This window comes from Podarcis muralis, chromosome 6, assembly GCF_964188315.1.
Source record: "Podarcis muralis chromosome 6, rPodMur119.hap1.1, whole genome shotgun sequence".
In the NCBI taxonomy this organism is placed as follows: domain Eukaryota; kingdom Metazoa; phylum Chordata; class Lepidosauria; order Squamata; family Lacertidae; genus Podarcis; species Podarcis muralis.
The window spans coordinates 15389295-15414531 of NC_135660.1; the positions used below are offsets into that span (position 1 = coordinate 15389295).

General features: G+C 44.5%; 1 protein-coding gene across 4 annotated transcripts in view; it reads left to right on the top strand.

Moving 5' to 3' along the window:
- Positions 1–280: 280 nt before the first annotated feature.
- SLC2A2 (solute carrier family 2 member 2) overlaps positions 281–25237 on the top strand; it is a 40895-nt gene continuing 15938 nt past the window's right edge. Inside the window, exons 1-4 of one of the 4 annotated variants that reach the window (XM_077929779.1) lie at positions 281–492; positions 21892–21987; positions 22962–23137; positions 25085–25209. In XM_077929779.1, coding sequence (XP_077785905.1) covers positions 22968–23137; positions 25085–25209 — 295 coding nt within the window. In that variant the 5' untranslated portion in view covers positions 281–492; positions 21892–21987; positions 22962–22967. Of the gene's footprint in view, positions 493–3717; positions 3948–8161; positions 8192–18562; positions 18642–21891; positions 21988–22961; positions 23138–25084; positions 25210–25237 lie in introns of those variants that run through there. The other 3 variants (XM_028731567.2, XM_028731566.2, XM_028731568.2) reach the window with 3 other exon arrangements.

A 25237-nucleotide genomic window follows, 5' to 3' on the forward strand; every position in this document is an offset into this window, starting at 1 on the left:
CTTTTCTCTGCAGGTTAAAGTTTTACTTGCAACCAGAGCAAAGATTAGTCTTTAGCCAAGCACATTCTTTGCCATGTGGAAAGTGCCTGACAGGCAGCATTGGTTGGACAGTGTGGATGTCCCATTCAAAAAAAAGAGAAATGTTTATTGTATGGGCATCCATCATGTATCTTCTCTGTCATCTTTGACTCATGTGAGACTTCCTCGAAGGACAGAGCCAACACAGATTCAATATCCCATTAAGAAAGGTGGTTGGAAGATGGAGCGTTCTCTGAAGCTTGCCGCGTTTCATCATGATGACCAGTCACTGAGACAAAAAGTGGAAAATGCTTGAACGTGCTGGTGGAGACCAATGAAACTGCTGCCAGCCAGACCAGACCAGATCAGTGCTAATGACCTAGAAGAGCCAAGTCAAGCTCATTGCCTGTAGCTAATTGTGTACTGCAAAGATTAATCGTGTCCCCAGACAAGAAAACAAGAGTGGATGAGCTGGTAGGAAAACAGTGCCTTCCTATGATTCTTCTAAAAAGAAAATGCACTGGGAAAGCATTAAGAAGAATTCTGAATGCTGTTCACAGTGATACAGTTATATAGATTTAATATGTATTAATACGGCCACTGCAGTTAGACATCGTAGTTCTAGGCAACTTGAATTCATTTGTAAAATATGATAACTGTTTCTGCAAATCATGTATGGTCTTCTAATAACTTTTACTCAGAGAAGACCTGCTGGAATTAATGAAAATGACTAAGGATGCAATCCTAAACCGAGATTCGGCAAGATGAGTGGGGCTAGGATCCAACAGATCTATGGCTGAGCTGGAAGGCTCACAGTGCAACCAGGTTAAGGTAAAGGTAAAGAGACCCCTGACCATTAGGTCCAGTCGTGACCGACTCTGGGGTTGCGGCGCTCATCTCGCTTTATTGGCCGAGGGAGCCGGTGTACAGCTTCCAGGTCATGTGGCCAACATGACTAAGCTGCTTCTGGCGAACCAGAGCGGCACACAGAAACGCCGTTTACCTCCCACCGGAGCGGAACCTATTTATCTAATTGCACTTTGATGTGCTTTTGAACTGCTAGGTTGGCAGGAGCAGGGACCGAGCAAAGGGAGCTCACCCAGTCGCAGGGATTCGAACCGCCAACCTTCTGATTGGCAAGTCCTAGGCTCTGTGGTTTAACTCACAGCGCCACCCGCGTCATCACTGTAACTCCCCATCCTTGGTTTGGCTGAAGACACACCAGCATATTTCCTCCATCCCAGCCATGATCGAGGTGACTGAGCCACGGAAAGCAGAACAATACATTTGGCACCAGCTTGGCTGCAGGTGTCGCTGGAAGGAGGCCTACAAGGCTCCATCCAACCATCTTAGGGACTCCACTCTGGATTTGTGTAGGTTTTACTCCTTAGCTTTTTCTTCTCTCGAAGATGCCCCACATGGCAGTTGAGCTTTAGAGTCAGAGCTTTCCATCTCCTAGGTGGACTTCCCAGGTGGACAAGCCCCATCTGCCTCTCACTTCTCTCTACAGCACATGCAGATATCGCCTTCTTGACCGTTGGACCTACTGGTGGTCTCATCCACTCAATCCACTGGATTCTTCACATGCAGGAGAAGTCCCTAACTCACCGAGGGTTCAGAACCAATGGCTACCCTCACCTGGTTTAGCATTTGTAGAATGCTCTTCCCAGCTCAGCTGGAGCCCAGCCATAGCCAAGCCAAAGCTGGCTGATCCAAGCCTAGTTTGAGTCCCCCAGAGGAGATGCTCTGGGGTGGCAGCAAGGGAAGCACCACAGAAGGGGGACTCAGGTTGAATCCTAAGCCCGTTCAGTTCATTCGTGTGACCTGGAAACCTGGCACAAAGACCAAAGAACCCTGTTTTAAAGGCTTGTTTTCCTTCTGCCAGGCTTAGGCAGAGCAGATGGCAGTCACCCTACTGAGGAATGGGGTTTGGGTCTGCTGTAATGTTTATACATGTTAATTTACACCGCCTTGCTTTAGGCCTGCTTCTCGTGAGTAGGATTGCTCCCAGACTTGGGAAGAGTGTTATCAGAGATTATCTTCATCGGGTGGTGTTAACCATAAATATTTGATCTTCTATTAAATTTATTAGAGTGCACTATGGACTTAGCCAGAGACTGGACTTCGTAATAAATGGGTTTGGCTCATGGAGCAGGTAGATTTTTTGATGCTGGTAGTGCAAGCCTCTGCATGTCTACTCAGATGTAAGCTCTGCTGAGTTCAGTGGGACCTACCCTCAGGTAAGATAGCAGCAGTTTTCCCAAGCTGAGGTTCGTAGCATTTCTAGCTAGCTCAGTTGGTTAGAGTGTGGTGCTGATAACGCCAAGTTCGCAGGTTCGATCCCCTTACAGGGGCTGGACTAGATGATCCTCAGGTCCCTTCTAGCTCTACAAAACCATGATTCTATACAGGATGCATTTTGAGAGGCATATTCTTAATTACCCTGGCCATAATACCTTACTAACTCTGCACTCCAGCAGTTTTTGGAATACAGAGTTATTAAAGTGCTATTTTGATTGGATCGATATCTCTTCGTGTAAGATTATACCCGCTTTTTTTACTTGTTAGGCAAAATGCTGTGGTAGCCAGTTCTTAGCTACACATGCAGTTGTATTCAATTCAGTCCGGTTAGGAGTTCTGTATAAGCTGAATGCCTGCATACCGCAAAAGTCTGGCTGGATAACAAATTATCACTTTATTAATATAGAACCATCTTCCCTGGCATGTCCTCCTCCCTGCAGAACCTTTTCTGTTGTGGAGACCCCTTATGTTCCTGCCAGCTTATGTTGACTTGTCATTTAACCATAGGAGCCCACTCCTAGGGACCGAGGGGTTTTCATCCCCCCCCCAATAAAATATTTGAGGGGGCCAGTTGATTGGCATTGCCATTCAAATGATGTGCATGCACCGCATCATATGCGCGATTTTGCAGGTGGGGCTTACCTGCCCCACCCCATATTTTATTCAGATTGGCACTCCCACATTTAACGTGTCCTTTGGTTAATTGTGGGACACGGGTGGCGCTGTGGGTTAAACCACAGAGCCTAGGGCTTGCTGATCAGAAGGTCGGCGGTTTGAATCCCTGCGACGGGGTGAGCTCCCGTTGCTCGGTCCCTGCTCCTGCCAACCTAGCAGTTCGAAAGCACGTCAAAGTGCAAGTAGATAAATAGGTACTGCACCAGCGGGAAGGTAAACGGCGTTTCCGTGCGCTGCTCTGGTTCGCCAGAAGCGGCTTAGTCATGCTGGCCACATGACCCTGAAGCTGTACGCCGGCTCCCTCAGCCAATAAAGCGAGATGAGTGCCACAACCCCAGAGTCGGTCACGACTGGACCTAATGGTCAGGTGTCCCTTTACCTTTACCTTGGTTAATTGTGGCAGTCATGAGCCACTTTGGGTGTTCCTTGTGAACAGAAAAACAGAATCTGCGTGCTTTGAAATAAAGAACCCGTCTTGTCTCTCTAATTCCTTGTCTCTGAATGAATGTCTAGAGTGCGACACACTCACAAGTGAGCATTCCAGCCCACTTAGGTGGGCTTATCGATGTGCAGTCCCTGTGCCCTTTGCACTTTTCCTATTTTAACAGCCGGGGAAAAGAAGGTAAACACTAAGGAGTGCTTGGGTTTTTCATTAACATTCAAGTTGATTAATTCTATCCTCCCTGGCCACAAATAAGCTTTCCCCACAGCCCTCCCCACATCGCCTCTTTCCAAGTTTCCCTCCTCCTCCTCCCTCTGAGGGGTTATAAACGTCCTAAGAATGGCTATCTTTACACAGTTCTCTATGTGACAAGCTCAAGTCGAGGTGAGGGGGCCATTCTGTTGCATGCCTTCCTTTTGGCAAGTGACCAGCCCGAGCTTTTTTGGGTTACCTGGATCAATCGAGGAAGACGGAGGCGATGGGGAAGAAACCGAAGGACAGACTAATGAAGGTAACACTGATTTCAAGATCGCGCAAGGGCTGGTAGCTCAGTGGTAGAGCATCTCAGCATCTCCAGGTATGCCTACGAGGTCCCTGCCTGGCACCCTAGAGAGCCTCTGTCAGTCAGTGTAGATGGTACTTAGCAACATGGACCAATGTTCTGACTTGGTATAAGACGGCTCCCTATGTCCCTATGATACTTCCCCAGACTTCCAAATGGGAATTCATGTCCCCCGTATCTGAATTAGCTAATGACACCTTTCTTATGTAAGAAATGGCAAATAATGAAAACGGGAAGAAGAGGGGGAAGGTGGTTTTTGTAACTGCAAGGGGAAATGTCAAGAATAGCAAGGAATCTCTTATTTTTGTCACTTAAGATTGAAAGCTACAAAACAGAGGAAATCATGCATTGTATCTTATTCTGAATCTCTCATGGATAAAACATGCTGTCAATAGATTTTACACAAAGGGCTGCTCTGGTGAATTTGATGCATATCAAGCATACTCTTTTCATGACAACTTTTTTTCATTCTGCGTTGCACGTTTCCTCTGTTTAGCAAATATGAAACGTGATGTTTGTTTGGTTGAGCCAGTGAACGACATTCTAAACACTTCTATTTTGTAGAGAAATAGTAAACTGTATCAGCCCACTTGCTTCTTCAATTGGATTGAATATGTTCCCTATCAATGAACAGCCTTCAGCCTAGATCCTAGAATTGTGTAGCGGAAGAGAGTCAATATTTTTTATTATTCTTGTTATTACTATGACGCACCTTTCACCAATAGGTCGTAGGGCGGGCCACAACAATTTTAAAACTACAGAAGTTAAAACACATTATGTTCGCAAGAATAGGGTGGCCCTGAAAACCTGAGAGACCCTGAGAGAGCCAGTGTGGTGTAGTGGTTAAGAGTGGTGGACTCGTAATCTGGTGAACCGGGTTCGCTTCCCCGCTCCTCCACATGCAGCTGCTGGGTGACCATGGGCTGGTCACACTTCTCTGAAGTCTCTCAGCCCCACTCACCTCACAGAGTGTTTGTTGTGGGGAAGGAAGGGGAAGGAGAATGTTAGCCGCTTTGAGACTCCTTAGGGTAGTGATAAAGCGGGATATCAAATCCAAACTCTTCTTCTTCCTGAAAACACATCTTAGGTGCCGAAGGCCAGGATAAAGATTTCAGACAACAACCCCAAACCACATGTGAGGCAGAGCTGGAGAACTTCCGGCCCTCGAGATGTTGTTGGACTACAACTCCCATCAGCCTTGCTCACTGGCTGTGCTGGCTGAGCCTGATAGGAGCTGTAGTCCTATGACATCTCGAACTATGACATGTTCCTCAGCTCTGTGTTACAGCTATAACTGGTTCCCCCAGACATTTTTTGTTTTTACTTCAAAGTAGATGCAAGTCGCTCAGAACTTGACTGGTGTCTTTTATGCTTGCCTCAATGTCTTATTTATTCATTCATTTACATTCACACCCCATGTTTCTGCAAAGGAGCTCAAGGTGGCAAACGTGGTCCTAACTTCCTCCCTGTTTTATCCTCAGAACAGCCCTGTGAGGTAGGTTAGGCTGAGAGACTGTGACTGGCCCAACATTACTCAGTGAGTTTCCTGGCTGAGCAGGGGTTTTGAACTCCTGTCTCCCAAGTCCTCTCCCAGAACGCTAACCCCTATGCCACACTGGCTGTCAGATTTTCTCAATCTTAACTCCCTCCGAATTGATATTAGTCCCACCATGGGGGATATAATGGGTGGTATTCAATTAAGTTGTGCTTAGGGTAGAGCCACTGAAATTAATAGCCCTAACTTGGTCAGTGCTGATTCCTTTTAGTGGTTCTACTCTGAATAAAACTTAGTTGACTACAACCCAATATATTTCTTTCCTTGTGTGACTAATAGCAGCTTTTGTGGGCTGGCTCTACAGCAGTGTTTCCCAAACTTTGGTCTCCAGCTGTTTTTGGACTACAAATCCCATCATCCTTAGCTAGCAGGACCAGTGGTCAGGGATGATGGGAACTGTAGTCCAGCTGGAGACCTAAGTCTCTACTGCTCTACCGGGGAAACGGTACAGTGATGAAGCGATAAACACCCTCTATCCCAGAGCTGTTGCTTTGATCAACTCTTTATTGGGGTGGGGGGCATCCAGCCATGGCTCTCCTGCTTGGGGGAAGGGGGGGACTTCCAGCCCATATGCTCAGTTAAACCCACCTGCCTGACACCTGACATTATGCACGCCTGACCTACGTGGTGGGGCAGGTGATTGTTGGGTCTTCAAAGCATAGCACAGGGCTCATTGCAAGGACTGAGGATCAGCTGAGGTCAATGGCTTGTACTCAAAGGGCTTCCTCTCGCACTTTAGGTACAAGCTGCTTTCTCTGCAGAGAGGGAAATGCTCTACTTTTACGAGCATTTCCACCTGCACAGAAAAATCAATCAGCTGATTGCTTGTTACAGGGAAGCCCTTTGAAGGCACATTTCCAGTGCCTTCAAAGCGTGCCTTCAAAGAAAATTGCCAAAACTTCAACAGTTACCGTGACCTAATGTGAACTTTGGCAGGTGTCAGTCAGCTGGTGCCGACATGACATCAGGTGATTGATAGGCGGGGTGGCACCACCCACCTGTCTCCTGGGTGGATGTGGGAGGTAACATATAGTTTGACTCTTGGGGCTGGTTCGCATGATAGGATTTTTCTGTTTTTACTATTTCCAAGATAAAAAGTTTAAAAAAAAAAAAAAAGCGCAAATCATCACATACAAACTTGAGCCAATAAAGATATCACGGGCAGTGAGTCCCAGGCTTCTGGCGAGGTCACAAGTCTCAACTCAGTCTTGAACAAGTGGTGACCTGCCATGTAAGTTTAATTCAGAGTACAGCCATTGTAATGAATGGAATGAAGTTGGGAATCTTCATTAATTTCATTGGATGTACTCTGAGTAGTAATAATAATAATAATAAATTTTATTTATATCCCGCCCTCCCCAGCCGAAGCCGGGCTCAGGGCGGCTAACAACAATCAAATAAAGAATAAACTCAAGTTGAATTGTACCCAAATTGTATTGTGCCTTTCTGCTCTGACTTGGTCATTCATAAGGATGCATAACTCCTAAGAGTCAGTGCGGGAGGTTGTCTACAGCAGTTTTCATGCTCTGTTGTCGTGAAATGACCTCAAGACATTGTGTGTGTGTGCACGCGCACACACAAACACACGAAGGATTTCTGGGCAGACATTTGTTGGGAGAAGGGACATATTTTGCGTTCTCGTTTTGTAATTTTATGCTATGAACCACCCTGTGATCGTTGGATGGAGGGCAGAATACAAATTTAATAAATAATAAGAAATGATGATGATGTAGATGGTACTGCAGGATCTGGTGCTACTCTTAATCTGGACCTCCCTGTGTACTTGTTTTGCACCCCAGTAATATCTGTCAAAGTGCAAGTAGATAAATAGGTACCGCTCCGGCGGGAAGGTAAACGGCGTTTCCGTGCGCTGTTCTGGTTCGCCAGAAGCGGCTTAGTCATGCTGGCCACAGACCCGGAAGCTGTCTGCGGACAAATGCCGGCTCCCTCGGCCAATAAAGCGAGATGAGCGCCGCAACCCCAGAGTCGGTCACGACTGGACCTAATGGTCAGGCGTCCCTTTACCTTTAATATCTGACCCACTTGTTTCTTTGTGAGGGAAAAGGCTACATCCATGCTAAAGCTACAGTCCTATGCAGACTTTTCTTGGAGTAAGCACCATTGAACACAGTGTAGGTTACTTCCGAGTAAATGTGCATACCGTTTACTGAATTTTATGAACTTTCTGTTTTACTCTGGTTGGAACTGTATGTTTAGTGTTTGTTTGTAATGGAATTGTATATTGGTGATTAAAATGAGGTGGCTTGAGAAAGTTATAGTCCTGAAAAGAGCTTAGAAATACCTGAGGGGGGGGTTGGGGGTGTTACTTCTAGAAATCCAGAGCAGAAACCAAAAAATGGAGAATAAAATTCTTCACCCTGGAAAAAAACCAACCTATTATTATTATTATTATTATTATTATTATTATTATTATTATTATTATTATTTGAGGGCAGTATGGGGCTGTTCCTGGTATGCAGGACAGTTGGAGATGGGTAACTGTTCCTTCGTCTTATGGAACCTTGGGAAGTATTATTTTGTGATGAAAGAGGCAGAGAATTCTCAGCTCTTACCAATCTGTAGTTGCGGTGATTCCGTTGGGAATCCTCCCAACAGTGGAAGGATGGCCGTTTCACAGGTATAAAACTTTAATTGATTTGTAGTATAGCTAGAACCTTCTCAATCTCATTTTTATCTCTTGCGATATGTGCTTTCTGGAAATGGATTTTTGCTAACTAAAAGATATTCAACCTCTCTCTCCCATCCTCTCAGGCCAAATTGTCTGCCTGAACTCTATTTGTGATGGCCAGTAGAGTTATGAGATTCTGCAGTAGATGCTGGTGGGGTTGTAAGGCTACAGTAGGACAGCCAGGGTAGCCCAAATGCCCCAACAGGCACACCTGTCTGGGTCCACTGGTGCGTTTGCACCATGCCAATGTCCCCACCATCTTGCCTCTCCCCCGTCTTCATTCTGGTATGCAGCAGTGGCTCAGCTGTTGAGAGGTCAGGTTAGCTAGCAATGGAATAATATTCATAATAATAATAAAGTGATCAAACATCAAACATTAAAAACTTTCCTAAACAGGGCTGCCTTCAGATGTCTTCTAAAAGTCAGATAGTAGTTTATTTCCTTGACAACTGATGGGAGGGCATTCCACAAGGCGGGCACCACTACCAAGAAGGCCCTCTGCCTGGTTCCCTGTAACCTCACTTCCCACAATGAGGGAACCGCCAGAAGGCCCTCGGTGCTGAACCATCATTCAGTGTACCGGCTGAATGATGGGGGTGGAGACACTCCTTCAGATATACAGGACCGAGGCCGTTTAGGGCTTTAAAGGTCAGCACCAACCCTTCGAATTGTGCTCAGGAACGTACTGGGAGCCAGTGTAGGTCTTTCAGGATCGGTGTTATATGGTCTTGGCAGCCGCTCCCAGTCACCAGCCTAGCTGCCACATTCTGGATTAGTTGTAACTTCCAGGTCACCTTCAAAGGTAGCCCCACATAGAGTGCATTGCAGTAGTCCAAGCGAGAGATAACTGGAGCATGCACCACTCTGGTGAGACAGTCTGCGGGCAGGGAGGGTCTCAGCCTGCGTACCAGATGGAGTTGGTAGACAGCTGCCCAGGACACAGAATTGACCTGCGCCTCCATGGACAGCTGTGAGTCCAAAATTACTCCCAGGCTGCGCACCTGGTCCTTCAGGGGCACAGTTACCCCATTCAGGACCAGGGAGTCCTCCACACCCAACCACCCCGTTCCCCCAAAACAGTACAGATTGTGTATACCCCCCCCCCCTTTAAAAGCTCCATGCAAACATGGAGACATAATCATATTGGGATTATGGAGCTGGGAAACTGGACAGTAATTGTCACTATTGTGGGAAGAGACGCCATGATGTAAGATGGGGAGCCTGTGACCCTCCAGATGTCGTTGAATTACAGCTCCCCTCATCTGTGACCACTGGCTGTGCTGGCTGAGGCTGATGGGAGTTGTAGTCTTGTAACATCTGGAGGGATGCAGCTTCCCCAGCTCTGTGTTGGAGCCATGGCTGGATCTCCAGATATTTTTGTGGCTGTCCTGTGCTCAGAACTTGACTGGCTCAGTGAATAACAATGGGAGGTGGGGCCTTTTGTGCTTTCCTCAGCGTCCAATCTTAATCCCCTCTAAATTGCTATTAGTATCACGGGGAAAGGGGATAATATATTTTTTCCTCATGGAACTAATAGTCGCTTTGTGGAGGATTTGGACTGGGAAGGAGCGAGTTCCATAGTTTGACTACGCATTGTGTGAAGAAGTATGATCTTTTATCTGTCCCCAATCTTCCAACAGTCAGATTCTTCGAATGTCCAAGAGTTCTAATGTTATGAGGGAGAGGGAGAGAGAGAATCTTTTGTTGTTCAATGTTTTGAAGCCTTCCTCTCCCCAACTCCAGTCAATCGTCATTTGTCATTCCAGTTACGAAAACTGTCCTCAAACCAGGCCTGTGACAGCCACCATACACAGAGTTTTAGAGAGGGCTGGTTTTCTTATTTGGAGTGTCTGGGCTGATGTGTCTACCTACATGACAGTGTATGTTGGGGACTGATGCGTAGTAGAACAGGAGGGCATCCGTGAGCTGTGGGGCATGTCAGCAAAAGGGAGGCAAAAAAGAAAATAAACGTTGACACAGATGCGAGCCAAAAATCTTGTTTACCTCCTTTTGTGCGGCTTCCAACGTGCTCTTCTTTTTACAGCCAGTTTTCCTTTCTCTCACTGGGCGAAGATGTCCAGATTCAGTTTCTACCCAATACCACACTTCCACATCAGATTGTGAATTTGGTTTTTCAGTCCTTGCAGAAATTTATCAGTATTTCAGTGCAATTTACGCATTTTTGCAATGCAATTTCCTCCTAGCATAATACTGGTTGCATGTTATTTAAATTCATATATGCACTTACATGCACATGTAACACTAGTATATGTATTTTTGTTTTGTTTTTTTTAAAAAAATTTTTATTGGTTTTACAAAATTTTTTAAAAAAACAAACAAACACTAAAAATGACAAACATACACGTATAGTTTCGAACATATTTTCATAAACCTCTTTTCTTGGACTTCCCCATACCCCCCCTCTCTGCATCCCAATGTCCATAATTCAACTAGCAACTCCCCATTGTTACTTTCCAATCTCTATCATCTTAGTCCTCTTTTATATTTCTAACCTTATATCCCTGTACCCCTTTGTTTCTGGGAACCGCAACATTTTAACATTCATTAAGTTTATAGTAGTCCTTAAGATAACTTTTAAATTTTGTCCATTCTTCTTCCACCGTCTCTTTTCGTTGGTCACGGATTCTGCCTGTCATCTCAGCCAATGTCATATACTCCATCACTTTCATCTGCCATTCTTCCAGAGTGGGTAGATCTTGTGTCTTCCAATACTTTGCGATAAGTGTTCTTGCTGCTGTTGAAGCGTACATGAAGAAAGTTCTATCCCTCTTTGCCACCAATTGGCCGACAATGCCCAAGAGAAAGGCCTCTGGTTTTTTAGAAAAGGTACATTTAAGTACTTTTTTGATTTCATTATAGATCATTTCCCAGAAGGCCTTAATCTTCGGGCATGTCCACCAAAGGTGGTAGAAGGTACCTTCAGTCTCTTTACACTTCCAACATTTATTATCGGGCAAATGGTAGATTTTTGCCAGCTTGACTGGGGTCATGTACCACCTGTAAATCATTTTCATTATGTTTTCTCTTAAGGCATTACATGCCGTAAACTTAACACCGGTGGTCCATAACTGTTCCCAGTCAGCAAACGTAATGTCATGACCAATATCTTGTGCCCATTTAATCATAGCTGATTTCACCATTTCATCCTGTGTATTCCATTTCAGCAACAAGTTATACATTCTTGATAAATTCTTAGTGTTAGGTTCTAGCAGTTCAATCTCTAGTTTTGATTTTTCCACCTGGAAGCCAATTTTCCTGTCCTGTTTGAAAAGCTCCATTATTTGATAATATTGAAGCCAGTTTTGTACTTTATGTTTCAATTTGTCATAGCTTTGTAATTTCCACTTATCTCCATCCTGTTCCAAAATTTCCCAATACTTCGGCCATCCGACCTCCATATTGAGTTTCTTTACTGCTTTAGCCTCGACTGGTGACACCCATCTAGGGGTTTTGTTTTCCAACAGATCTTTATATCTCATCCATACATTAAACAGTGCTTTTCTAACAATGTGATTTTTAAAGGCACTATGCTGCTTAATTTTGTCATACCATAAATATGCATGCCAACCAAAAACATTATTAAAACCTTCCAGATCCAAAATGTCTGTGTTCTCGAGGAGCATCCATTCCTTCAGCCAGCAAAAAGCTGCTGCCTCATAATACAATTTTAAGTCCGGCAGGGCAAACCCCCCTCTTTCTTTGGCATCTGTCAATATCTTAAATTTAATTCTGGGCTTTTTGCCCTGCCAGACAAATTTCGAAATATCTTTCTGCCACCTCTTGAAACATTCCATCTTGTCAAGAATCTGCAAGGTCTGAAACAAAAACAACATTCTAGGCAATACATTCATTTTGATCACTGCAATTCGGCCTAACATTGACAATTTCAAGTTTGACCATATTTCTAGGTCTTTTTTAATTTCTGACCAACATTTTTCATAGTTGTCCTTGTACAAATTCAGATTTTTAGATGTTAAGTAAACCCCTAGGTATTTCACCTTCTTGACTACTGTCAAACCTGTCTCCTCTTGAAATTTCTCCTTTTCCATGTCTGTTAGGTTTTTCCCTAAAACTTTAGTTTTTTGCTTATTCAGCTTAAATCCAGCTACCTGGCCAAACTGTTGTATTATTTCTAAAACCTTTTTCGTACTAGTGTTTGGCTCTTGCAAAGTCAATACTAAGTCATCTGCAAACGCTCTTAACTTATAATGTTTAGCTCCGACCTGCACTCCTTTGACCTGCTGGTCATTTCTTATCATATTCAGCAACACCTCCAGAACTGAGATAAAAAGTAATGGGGAAATCGGGCACCCCTGTCGTGTTCCTTTTTCTATCTTAAGTTCCTCAGTCACAACATTGTTTACAATCAGTTTAGCTTTTTGTTCGGAATATATTGCAGCCATACCATTCTCAAAACCCTGGCCTACCCCCATCCCATGAAGATTCTTCCTCATAAAACTCCAAGAAATATTGTCAAAGGCTTTCTCCGCATCCACGAAGATCAATACTACTTTAGTGTTTATATTCACCTCTAGCTTTTCCAAAATGTCTATTACATTCCTTACATTATCTGCCAGGTGTCTTTTAGGGAGAAAGCCTGCTTGGTCCTTATGAATCTTCTCCATCAACACTCTTTTAAATCTTTTTGCCAAAATGTCTGCAAAAATTTTGTAATCCACATTAAGCAATGATATTGGGCGGTAGTTCTTAAGTTGGGTCTTTTCAGTCTCTGACTTTGGTATGAGTGAAATATATGCTTCTTTCCACGATTCAGGTGCCCTTTTTCCCTCAAGGATCTCGTTACAAACTTCTCTTAATGGTTGAGTCAGCCATTCCTTCAGCGATTTGTAGTATCCGGAAGTCAGTCCATCTGGTCCTGGAGATTTGCCCAATTGCATATTCTGAATGGCAGCCTCTATCTCTTGTTCTGAGATTCTCTGGTTCAAATCCATCTTACTTTGGTGAGAGATTTTTTGTAATCCATATTTTCCAAGGAATTTGTCTATATCTTCTTCATTTTGCGGGCCTTGAGTGTAGAGTTTTTTGAAGTAACTTAAAAAGCAGTTTCTAATTTCATTGGGTTTAGAGATATTTTTCCCATCCACCTCTAGGCTTGTAACTGTATTTAATTTCTGCCTTTTCTTCAGTTGCCATGCCAAAAGTTTGCCACATTTATTTGCTGATTCAAAAGTCTTTTGCTTCATTTGCTTTATCTTCCATTCAATCTCTTGGTTCATCAATTCCATATATTGTGTTTGATACAACTTAATCTCTCTTAAGATGTCCTGAGACTTTGGTTTTGTTCTTAATTTTCTCTCTCCTTCCTTTATCATTTCCAAAATCTTTTCTTTTTTCTCATTTTGTTTTTTCCTCTTTATTGAATTTTGTTGAATCAAAAATCCTCTCATCACCGCCTTACTTGCATCCCAGACCACTCTTTTCTCCACGTCGGTCCTCAAATTTATTTCAAAATAGTCTTTTAGGGTCTTTTGGGCCTTCGTGAGAATCTCCTTATCTCGAAAGAGGGTGTCATTCATTCTCCATCTAAATTGACCAGTCATTGTGAGTTTCATCTCCATCTTCACGGCGTTATGGTCGGAGCAAGTTTTTGGGCAGATTTCCACTTTCTTAATCTTTGGGGCCATTCCACTAGTAATCCAAATTTGATCGATTCTGGTCCAGGTCATCATTGCTTGGGAGAAGAAAGTTCCCTCTCTCTCCAGAGGGTTCCTTGTTCTCCATATGTCTATCAAGCCCATATTTTCTGTCATTTCAAAAAAAGTCTTAGGGAGTCTCCCTTCCTTACTAACTGTTAGTCTTTGTGCCTTGTCCATATTAGTGGAGACCACGCCATTCATGTCTCCCATAATTATCATATTGTAATCCAAATAGTCAGTCAGGGTTTCATGAAGTCTCTTAAAGAAGTCAGATTTGCCTTCATTCGGTGCATAAATTCCAACCACTAAAAATTTTTCTCCTTGTATTTGTATCTCCACTGCCAGGTATCTCCCTTGTTCGTCCTTAAATATCATTTTTGGGGCCCATTTCTCTTTCACATATATTACCACTCCTCTTTTCTTAACTTTGTCTGATGAAATAAATTCTTGTCCTAGCCTTTTATTTATGAGTAGTCTCCTGTGAGCTCTGGTTATGTGAGTTTCTTGTAGACATATCAGGTCCAATTGTTCTCTGTTCAATATATGAAATACTTGTCTTCTCTTCAAGGGCCCATTGAGCCCATTACAATTCCAGCTAAGGAATTGCAGAGCCATCTTATTGTTTTTCTAAACTCCTCCAACAGCTCCAAGTTGTTGCTCTTCTTCTGATGATAGTGGTTTTTGTCCGATCGAGAGATTCAAAATCTCCAGTGCTCTCCTCTGTTCTGCAAGTGCGTCCACAGTCCCCTTCTGCAGGTCCTCCTGATTTCTTGCCAGAAATTTGTCCTTATCTTGGATTGTCTTTATTTTCACCTTCTTTGCCTTGTAGTCAAATGACAGTCCTTGTGGGAACTCCCACCTAAAGCGAATGGAATTTTTCTTTAGCAAAAGAACCAAATCCTTATAGAAGTTTCTTAAATCCAAGATGTATTTTGGGATGTCTTTAAAGATCTGTACAGCTGAATTTCCGATTTGCAAGGCCTTTTCAAAGTGTAGTCCTAATATTTTGTCTCTTTCCTCCTTGGATCTGAGTGTGATCAAGCAATCTCTCGGGGTCTTTCTGTCTTGTTTTTTACCCAATCTGAAAGCTGTCGTGATTTTAAATTCGTCTTCCTCAAGGTCCCAACAATCCACAAACTCCCGTGTCAGATATTCCACAAGATTGTCTCTTTCATTCTCCGGAATCAGTCTTAATTTCAAGTTTCTCTCTTTTCTCTGTAACTCCCACAGGGCCAAAGTTGCATCATGCTCATAAACCTTCTTAGCAATCGGCTCTAATTTCTCCTGTGTCTCTCCAGCAGTAGCTTTAGCATCTTCAGCAATTTGGCGCGTGGTAGCGTTTTCCTCCACCAATTTATTTATAGATTCTGTATTCTGGTTTAATCTTACTGATATTTCTGTTAATTTTTGTGTATTCTCTGAAGTCTGTTTTGTCAGAGACTCCAGAGTTTGATTTATCTTGAGAAGAGCATCTGTCAGAGCTTCCATAGAGGCGGCTGTTCCTTTATCTTGTCCTGTTGTTCCTGCTGATCCGGCTGTTACGCCTGAAATTGAGCCTCTTTTCTTTGTCTGTTGCTGCTGCAGCTGTTGTTGTTGTTGTTGCTTGGTCTTAGCTCTTGTAACAATCTCTTCTTGTGAGCCACTCATGTCAAGGTCAATTCCCACGGGATTTGTTCTCCGTTGGAAAATTCCACTGTCTTAGGCCGTGCCGGACTTTACTTTATCCTCTAGAGGGAGCAAATCAAAATGGCCACAGAACAAAATAACGAACACGAAGACAAAGGAGAATGCCCAAAGATGTAAAAAAGGAGATTAACACAGTCAAAATCAATGTTACTAAAAACTTATAACTTCAAATTGCCACAGTTGCCCAATTTATACTGCTCTTCTTGTAATATATTGTAGCCAGGCACTGTGAAAACTTTGTATCAAAGTATCACTTTGCAGGGAAAAAGTCAGTTCAGTGTCCTAAGGAGGCAGACCGTTTCATGCTTTCAATAAGTGAGACAGCAGAGGTTTTTTACTTCAAAAAAAATCGTGCAGTTATTAATCTCATTCACCTCCCCTCTGCCCTGCTAGCTAGAGGGGAGATCAAAGGTCTAAATGTCCGGTTTAGCTGATCAAAGAGCGGGTTTCAACGGATGCAAGTTTAGAGTTCCGTTGCTTTCACTTTCATGCAGTCGGGGGGAGGCAGACTTCCTTGATTTAAATCTCCCCGTTTTTAGCCCAATTTACTGAATTTAAAAGGTCCCAATTGTTCTCCAGCTCCTACTCACGGGAATTCAGTCCAAGTTTTCTTTTCAGGAAGAAATCGGCGCTCTCCGCTTATGGCGACGCGGCTTCACTTCGCAGGCTGGGTAGCGACTCTCAGCACCGCGCTCACTCCTGATGTCGATCCGTAGCCTTTAAAAAGGCTCTTTCACGGTACCGGGGGGCGCAAAGGTGCCCACCGAGTCTCCTTGTTCTCAGGCTTCAGCGCCTGGGATTTTAGGGGTCCCCCGCTCGCCGTAGCGGGTAAGACCCGAACTTGCGAAGCAGTCCTTCTCCGGAGCTCGGAGGTAGGACCGCCATTAAGCGCTGGCACCGACCGGAAGTCCTAGTATATGTATTTTTGTACACATTACTTGATTAGAAAGCTGGATTGCAAAATCAGGATAACTCTTTGGAAGGAGGGCTGTGTTTCAGTTTGCATTTTGTTTCAGAAAGGGTGTGTCAGATAAAATACAGTGGAACCTCGGAACTGAACGCCTTTGAACACAAACGTTTCGGCTCCCAAACGATAGAAAACCAGAAGTGATTGTTCTGGTTTTCAAACAATTTTCAGAAGCCGAATGTCTGGCACGGCTTCCCCGGCTTCTGATTCGCTGCAGGACGTTCCTTCAGCCAATTGGAAGCCACGCCTTGGTTTTCAAACTGCTCCGGGAGTCAAACGGACTCCAGGAACAGATTAAACCAAGGTACAACTGTAACCCTTAAATGCAACTGAATCGGATTTCACTCCATGTTTAGATGTCATTAAAGAATAGCATTTTTGTTTTTGTTTTTGTCTTTCCATTTATTACTATTGCATTATGGCTGACTGTGGAAATTTCTGCCTCAAGGGCTAAAACAACTGATCTGGTACTGGGTCCCATTACGGACATTGATTTGTGTGAGATGGGGTCACAAGTTGTACCTCTATCTCTGACAACAAAATGTCTTGGGCTAGTTTGGGGGTGGATCTACACACAGGGGAAAAACGCTATAAATAAGTTAGCTATTAGATCGTTATAAAAAAGGGGGGAGGACCCTATGGGAAATCGTGTATAAAAATTTCCTGCCCTCTGGTGCCATCTGGTGTTACATGTTTATAGCGCATTCAAATTGTTGTTTCTTTACTAATGTAGCCTGAGTCCCTGGTGGTGTGGTTTGGTCATCCACAAGGACACATGCGTCATGGAGGGGGATCAGTGCAGGATGTTACCTCTGACAAGTTGGGCTGGCAGTCCTGGAACATTGCACCTGTGTGTTGTGGCAGGCAGGGGGCAAAGGTGTTTGATTTTGATTTGCAAAGTTCCTGTAAAGGTTTCTTAGCAGACGCTGGTTGGAGACAGATATTGCCATTAATCTGGACCTGCCTGTGTACTTTGCTTCAGCTGCCCAGTAATATCTGCGCAGCCTGTATCTTCATAAGTGAGCGAAAATCACAATACCCAGGCTAAGTGAACTGCCCTCTTCAGACTTGTCTGGGAGTAGCCCCGTTGAACACGGTGGGGATTACTTTTAGTAAATGTGCATAGTCTTGCACTACATGCGGTGAATTGAATTTTATGACCTGGTTTTTTTTATTGAGATTGGAACTGTATGTTTTGCAGAGTTGCTGCGTGGCTTTCTGGGCAGAAGTTGGTTGGGGATGGGGACAATATTGCAGGGGCTGGTGTTGCTTTGAATCTGGACCTCCCTATGTGCTTGTTTCTGCACCTCAATAAAATGTGCCCAACCTGCATCTTTGTGAGCAAAGATTACTATACCCACCCTAAGGCTACAGACGTTTCTGAGAATAAGCTCCACTGAGCACAACGGGGTTACGTCTGAGTAAATGTGCATGAGATTTGTTGGATTTTATGAACGGGTTGTTTTATTGTGATTGGAATTGTCTGTTTCAGCCTTTGTTTTTAATGGAATAGTATATTGGTTATTGGTTATTAAATTGCCACTTGTCCAGTTTTAATTTTAATTTGTTTGAATTAATTGTGGGATGTATCTTAAATTACTGGTCGCTTGTTTTTTATGCATTGTCTTACTTGTATGATGTTAGCTGCTCTGAGCTCGGCTTTGGCCGGGGAGGGCGGGATGTAAATAAAATTTCTTGTTGTTGTTGTTAATTTGTCTTGGGAAGGCTATAGTTTTGAAAGGAGCTTTAAAAACACCTGGGTTTTTCTCCATTCATTTTTGAGGAAGGCACTTCTGGAGACCAAAGGAGGGAACCAAAATCTGGAGGAAACATTTCACACCAAAAAATAAAATAAAACCCCAAATCTCACTTGAAAACAAATGGATTAGGGGCTGTTCCTGGTAAACAGAGCAGAGGGAAGATGCATAGTTGTTCCCTCATGTCATGGAACCTTGGAGAGTATTGCTCTGTGATGCAGCAGGCAGAGAATTCTCAGCCCTTAACAGTCTGTAGTTGCCATGTTTCTGTTGGGAGGCCTCCCAACGGTCGAAGGATGGCCGTTTCACAGGTATAATAGAAATTATTGATTTGTAGTATAGTTAGGGCCTTCTCAAGCTAATCTCTTGTAATATATGCCTTCTGGAAACTGATTTTTTCCCTGGGCTAAGTAAAATATATTCGACCTTTCTCTCTTCTCAGGCTGGATTGTATGCCTGAACTCTGTCCATAATGGCCAGTAGAGTTATGAGTTTCAGCGACACTCACCTGACCTCCTGAGAGCTGGGTCCTTCGCTGCTACTTACTGGGAGGGAGAAAAGGGGGAAATGGTAATGTAGCAGTGAGGGCGGTGAAGGTCCTGTGTGAGTGTCTGGAGGCGGTTGGAGGATGGATGGCGGCTAACAGATTGAGGTTGAATCCTGACAAGACAGAAGTACTGTTTTGGGAGGACAGGGGGATGGGCAGGGGTGGAGGACTCCCTGGTCCCGAATGGGGTAACTGTGCTGCTGAAGGACCAGGTGCGCAGCCTGGGAGTCATTTTGGACTCACAGCTGTCCATGGAGGCGCAGGTCAATTCTGTGTCCAGGGCAGCTGTTTATCAGCTCCATCTGGTACGCAGGCTGAGACCCTACCTGCCCGCGGACTGTCTCGCCAGAGAGGTGCATGCTCTGGTTATCTCCCACTTGGACTACTGCAATGCGCTCTACATGGGGCTACCTTTGAAGGTGACCCAGAAACTACAACTAATCCAGAATGCGGCAGCTACACTGGTGACTGAGAGTGGCCGTCTTGAAAGACCTACATTGGCTCCCAGTAAAGTGTTGGTGTTGACCTTTAAAGCCCTAAATGGCCTCAGCCCAGTATACCTGAAGGAGCGTCTCCACTCCCATCATTCGACATTGGGGTCCAGCACCGAGGGCCTTCTGGCGGTTCCCTCACTGCAAGAAGTGAGGTTACAGGGAACCGGGCAGAGGGCCTTCTTGGCAGTGGCGCCCACCCTGTGGAACACCCTCCCATCAGAGGGAAATAAACAAGGAAATAAACAACTATCTGCCTTTTAGAAGACATCTGAAGGCAGCCCTCTTTAGGGAAGTTTTTAATGTCTGATGTTTTATTGTATTTTTAATATTTTGTTAGAAGCCTCCCAGAGTGGCTGGGGAAACCCAGCCAGATGGGCAGGGTATAAATAATAAATTGTTGTTGTTGTTGCGGGGTATAAATAATAAGTTGTTGTTGTTGTTGTTGTTCAGCAGGGAGGCCAGTGTGGTGTAAATACATCAGCAGAAGTGCCAGATTGGCTCTGCTGGGGCATTTGTTCCATGTCTGGGCAGCAAATGTTACAAAGTAGTGAGCAAATGTCAAGTTTTCCAGCAGTCTACTTAGGTTGCAAGAATTCTAGAGATCTGAGAGCTTGTTCATTGTTTTGCGAAATGTTTCCAGGGTACGGGTTGCCACTACCCTTTTGGGTTCACATCCAGGCCCAAAATTAAACCACAGTTTCTCAGTTTGGATGAAAGGAGGTGAAACCCTGGCTATGACACGTGACAGAAGTAGGAAGGAAGAGGGAAGAAGGACTAGCTCAAAGTCAGGGCCGGCCCAATATATTTTGGCACTTGAGGCCAAACTACAAAATGGCGCCCCCTCCCTGCCATGGAAGAAGGGGTGAGTGAAGATTAACATCAGGAACAAGGGGGGGACTAAAGATCTACATCAGGATCTGCCTCCCCTCTGGCTCCTGCTGCCTGAGGTGGATGGCTCACTTTGTCTCTTGGGTGGGCCGGTCCTCCTCAAAGTGGCATACATGGTTCTCCCCTGCCTCATTTACTGCCCACAACAGCCCTGTGAGGTAGGCTAGGCTGAGAGGCAGTGACTGGTTACCCAGTGAGTTTCATGGCCAAGTCTCTTGGGTCCTACTCCCAACAATCCAATGACTACATCACACTGGCTCTCCTATGAAGTCATAAGACTTGCCATTTCTCAGGCTCATTATATATGAAACGCCAAAAGAGCTGTCACGTCCAGCTATGGAATAAGTGTGGGTTATTGAGATCATATATGTGAGGTGGTTTGAACATTTTAAAAATGTGCTTTATAAATGGGATCATTTGTTTGTACATTCCCTTTCATTTACGAATCACATCCCATGAAACATATCGAAGCAAATTAGCTATGAAAGCATCAGCAACAGAAACATATATGAAAACCATTACATACCACAAACAGAATTTCAAATCCAGTGCAGACTGGGATAGGAGAATCTCCACTTTAAAAAGGTTTTACAGTGGTACCTCGGGTTAAGTACTTAATTTGTTCTGGAGGTCTGTTCTTAACCTGAAGCACCACTTTAGCTAATGGGGCCTCCCACTGCTGCCACACCACCGGAGCACGATTTCTGTTCTCATCCTGAAGCAAAGTTCTTAACCTGAGGTACTATTTTTGGGTTAGCAGAGTCTGTAACCTGAAGCGTATGTAACCTGAAGCGTATGTAACCCAAGGTACCACTGTATTTACCTTTCAGCTAACAATTCTGGTGTGTCGATATACTGATATTCAGGTCATTTGTAGACAAGTTAAACATAGTGGGGGGAGAGGCACAGCCCTGCCATGGTCAGTAAGTCTGCCCCACAATGAGGTGACCTAAGAAAATAATCCTGTTTTTGCCCCCCACCCTACCTATGCGTTCACTGAAAAGGGCTAGAGGAACAGAGTAAATAGGGGTCTCTTTCATCAGGATACTGACTCAAACCGTGACGTTAGCATGCCACCAACTGCTGCATCTGGTTTTATTAACCCACAATTTGGCATATCATTGCGGCCATGTGAATTTTCCCTTTAGCCAAACCACACATTTGGAACGGGAAGGAATTGCATCAGGTTTCACAGCAGTGAAAGGTCAATGTGATGCTCAGTTCGTAGCAAGCAGGAAACCCGGATTTGCTAACCACCACATATCCTTAACGCCAACAGCATCATGGCAAGGCTTAACCCTCGTGCTCGCCTTATTGTTGGAGATGTTGACTCCTGTCTGTTTTCAGGTGCTTTGTTCCAGGGCTGGGAAAACTGTGGTCCTCCAATCATTGTTGGACATCGGCCCCCATCATCCCTGACCACTGACTGTGCTGGCAAGAGGCTGATGGGAGTTGTAGTCCAATGCAGCGCCACAGGTCCCCCAGCTCTGCTTTCCTCATACTGCCTTTTATGGTTTTTGGATTGACTAAAAATGAAAGGTTGGAATATAATGCATCCCAGATCTAGTCCTCAATTCAGAAACTTAAGGATGAAAAGTGACGCTGTGCCTTCATTTGTTACCCCTTTCCTAGGATGTCACAGGGACCCTGTTTTTAGCCGTCTTCTCGGCAGTCCTTGGCTTTTTCCAGTATGGGTACTGCATTGGAGTCATCAATGCTCCACAACAGGCAAGTAAATGTGCTTATTCTTTTGTTTTGATTTGGTTTGCCATATTTGATCATTGGTCCTGTGTGTATCGGACGCAGGTGGCGCTGTGGGTTAAACCACAGAGCCTAGGACTTGCTGATCAGAAGGTCGGCGGTTCGAATCCCTGCGACGGAGTGAGCTCCCGTTGCTCGGTCCCTGCTCCTGCCAACCTAGCAGTTCGAAAGCAGGTCAAAGTGCAAGTAGAGAAATAGGTACCGCTCTGGCGGGAAGGTAAACGGCGTTTCCGTGCACTGCTCTGGTTCGCCAGAAGCGGCTTAGTCATGCTGGCCACATGACCCGGAAGCTGTACGCCAGCTCCCTCGGCCAGTAAAGCGAGATGAACCCCAGAGTCGGTCACGACTGGACCTAATGGTCAGGGGTCCCTTTACCTTTACCTTTGTGTATCAGAGAGGCAGGACTGACTGCAGTTTCCTGGTGAGTGTACACTTGGTGCCAGCCAAATCCAGCTTTACCATCACATGAATAGCCCCTAGGATCCCAAAGGATCGATCTGTGTGCAGTGTAGGGACAACGAAATTCCTAATATACTTTTGTCATCTATCTATTAATTAGATAAAGTGGGGGGGATATACAAAGGTTAGTATCAAATGTCCAATATCTTTTTATCCAATATAAAAAGTTAATCTAAATAAAAACACAAGCCAAAAAGAAGAAGAAGAGAAGAAGAAGAAGAAGAAGAAGAAGAAAAGAAAGGAACGAAGGAAAAAGGAAAGACAAAAAAATGAGAGAACTTCTGTCTTTGTCTGTCAGCTATATGTAGAAAGTTGTTCAAAACATCCACTCCAAAATAACACCCAACAATTCCACTTTCTGTCCACCTCTGTTTCTTCAGTTCTCGAACCCAGATATTGTAAACTCATTTTCTTTTTCCTGCAAAAAGTCTATAAGAAGTTTTGGATCTTTAGTAAATATTGCACTTGTATCATCATTATAGATCATCATGCTCCACTACGGTAAAGTGCTGAATATTGCATCGTCTGGAAACGGGACAGATGACATCCTTAAAAACCCCACCGTCATGATGCTCTGGTCCACCTCTGTTTCTGTATTTGCTGTGGGTGGGATGATTTCCTCCTTCACTGTTGGCTGGATTGGTGAAAAGATGCCAAGGTGAGAAATTCTGGTTTCACAAGCGGCCAGGAAAAAGGGGAAACAAAACTTACGCGACATGGGCTGTGGAGATGGTTCTCACTGGCATGTGAGGGAACATCATTGAGACACAAATCAAAACCAAGTACTCATGCAGGCAGTGTTTTTTTTCAGCCGGAACTTTCCGGAACTCAGTTCTGGCACCTCTCAGGTGGGCGCCTTTGCCGTTCTAAGAGAACAAGGGAGGTGTTCATGGTGAGTTCTGGCACCTCTTTTTCTAGAAAAATAGCACTGTGTGCAGGTCTATGGTAATAAAACCCACAGGATCAAGAAAATGCTTCTATTAAGAGCAGAATAACACAGAATTGTGTTCCACAGACTTACATAGGGTGAAACAACACACTATGAGCAACATGGGAAGGGAGAATGGAATCCTGGTTTCAGGTTTTCATTCTCTCCCTCCATAATTTGAAGTGACATGTGTTCCTTGTACAGTGGTGCCCCGCAAGACGAAATTAATTCGTTCCGCAAGTTTTGTCGTCTAGCGAATTTTTCGTCTTGCGAATTATTATTTAGACAAAGGAAACAAAGTCGCGAGACGTTTTCGTCTTGCGAAGCAAGCCCATAGGGAAATTCGTCTTGCGAGGCAACTCGAAAACGGAAAAACCTTTCGTCTAGCGAGTTTTTTGTCTTGCGAGGCATTCGTCTTGCGAGGTACCACTGTAGTGATGTCTTATGTATATTTTATTTATTTACATAATAATTAGCTATTTATCCGTTCACTTATTAGAAGTTTATGTGCTGTATTCACTTCTGGGAGAAATCTCAAATGGTAAAAATAAAGTAATTCAAATCCAAATTTAGAAACCAGAGCCAAACAGACAAGACGGCCAAATCAACACCGAAGCCAGCAAAAGATGGTCAGAAAGAAACAGGCAAATAGATGTGTCTGTAACGTCCAGTGGTATGCACTCAATTTCACACAAAGGAGCACAGGAAGTTGCCTTATTGCAGAGTCAGACTAATTGCTCCATCTAACTCAGTACTGTCTGCTCTGGCTGGCAGCTGCTCTCCAGGTTCCCTGCCTGGAGATGGTGGGAATTGAGCCAAGGACACTTCTGAACACAAAGCAGATGCTGAGAGGTTATTCCACAGGGTAGGTGCAGCTGTTGAGAGGACTCACTGCAGAGGAGTACAGCCTGGCCTCCCCTGAAGATTGCAGTGACCTGGGACAACTTTTGGGGACATAGCTCGCCATCATAAAAATAAGGCAATATATGCATTGTGTCTTCCTTGTACCTCCACCAGTGACAACCACCTGGCCAGAAATCTAGATCAGTGGCATAGCACAGCACTTTTTAACACCATAGCATGGGGTTAATGCCCCAAGGGACGCGAGTGGCGCTGTGGGTTAAACCACAGAGCCTAGGACTTGCCGATCAGAAGGTTGGCGGTTCGAATCCCCACGACGGGGTGAGCTACCATTGCTCGGTCCCTGCTTCTGCCAACCTAGCAGTTCGAAAGCACATCAAAATGCAAGTAGATGAATAGGTACCACTCCGGCGGGAAGGTAAACGGCGTTTCCGTGCACTGCTCTGGTTCGCCAGAAGCGGCTTAGTCATGCTGGCCACATGACCCGGAAGCTGTACGCCGGCTCCCTCGGCCAATAAAGCGAGATGAGCGCCGCAACCCCAGAGTCGGTCACGACTAGACCTAATGGTCAGGGGTCCCTTTACCTTTAGGGGGTTAATGTCAGTACACTTTACAGAAGAAACAGGAGTTCTCAACATTAGAATGGCATGTTTCAATAGCATCCTACGTTGAGGGGTTAAAATGTCCAGTCTCCATATTGTCTCACAGGACCTCACATTGTGTGGATACTCTCGAATCACCAGTGGGCAAATGTGGCTGAACTTGGCTCTTTCTTTTGCACAAACGTTGACTCCTTGCTTCCCTTCCTCACTGCAGAGTTAGAGCGATGCTGCTGGTAAACATTTTTGCCATCTCTGGGAATCTCTTTCTGGCCATTGCGAAATTTGGCCCCTCCCACATTTTCATCATCATTGGAAGAGTACTGACTGGGCTGCATGGTGGTAAGTCAAGGCAGGCTCCAAACAGGGG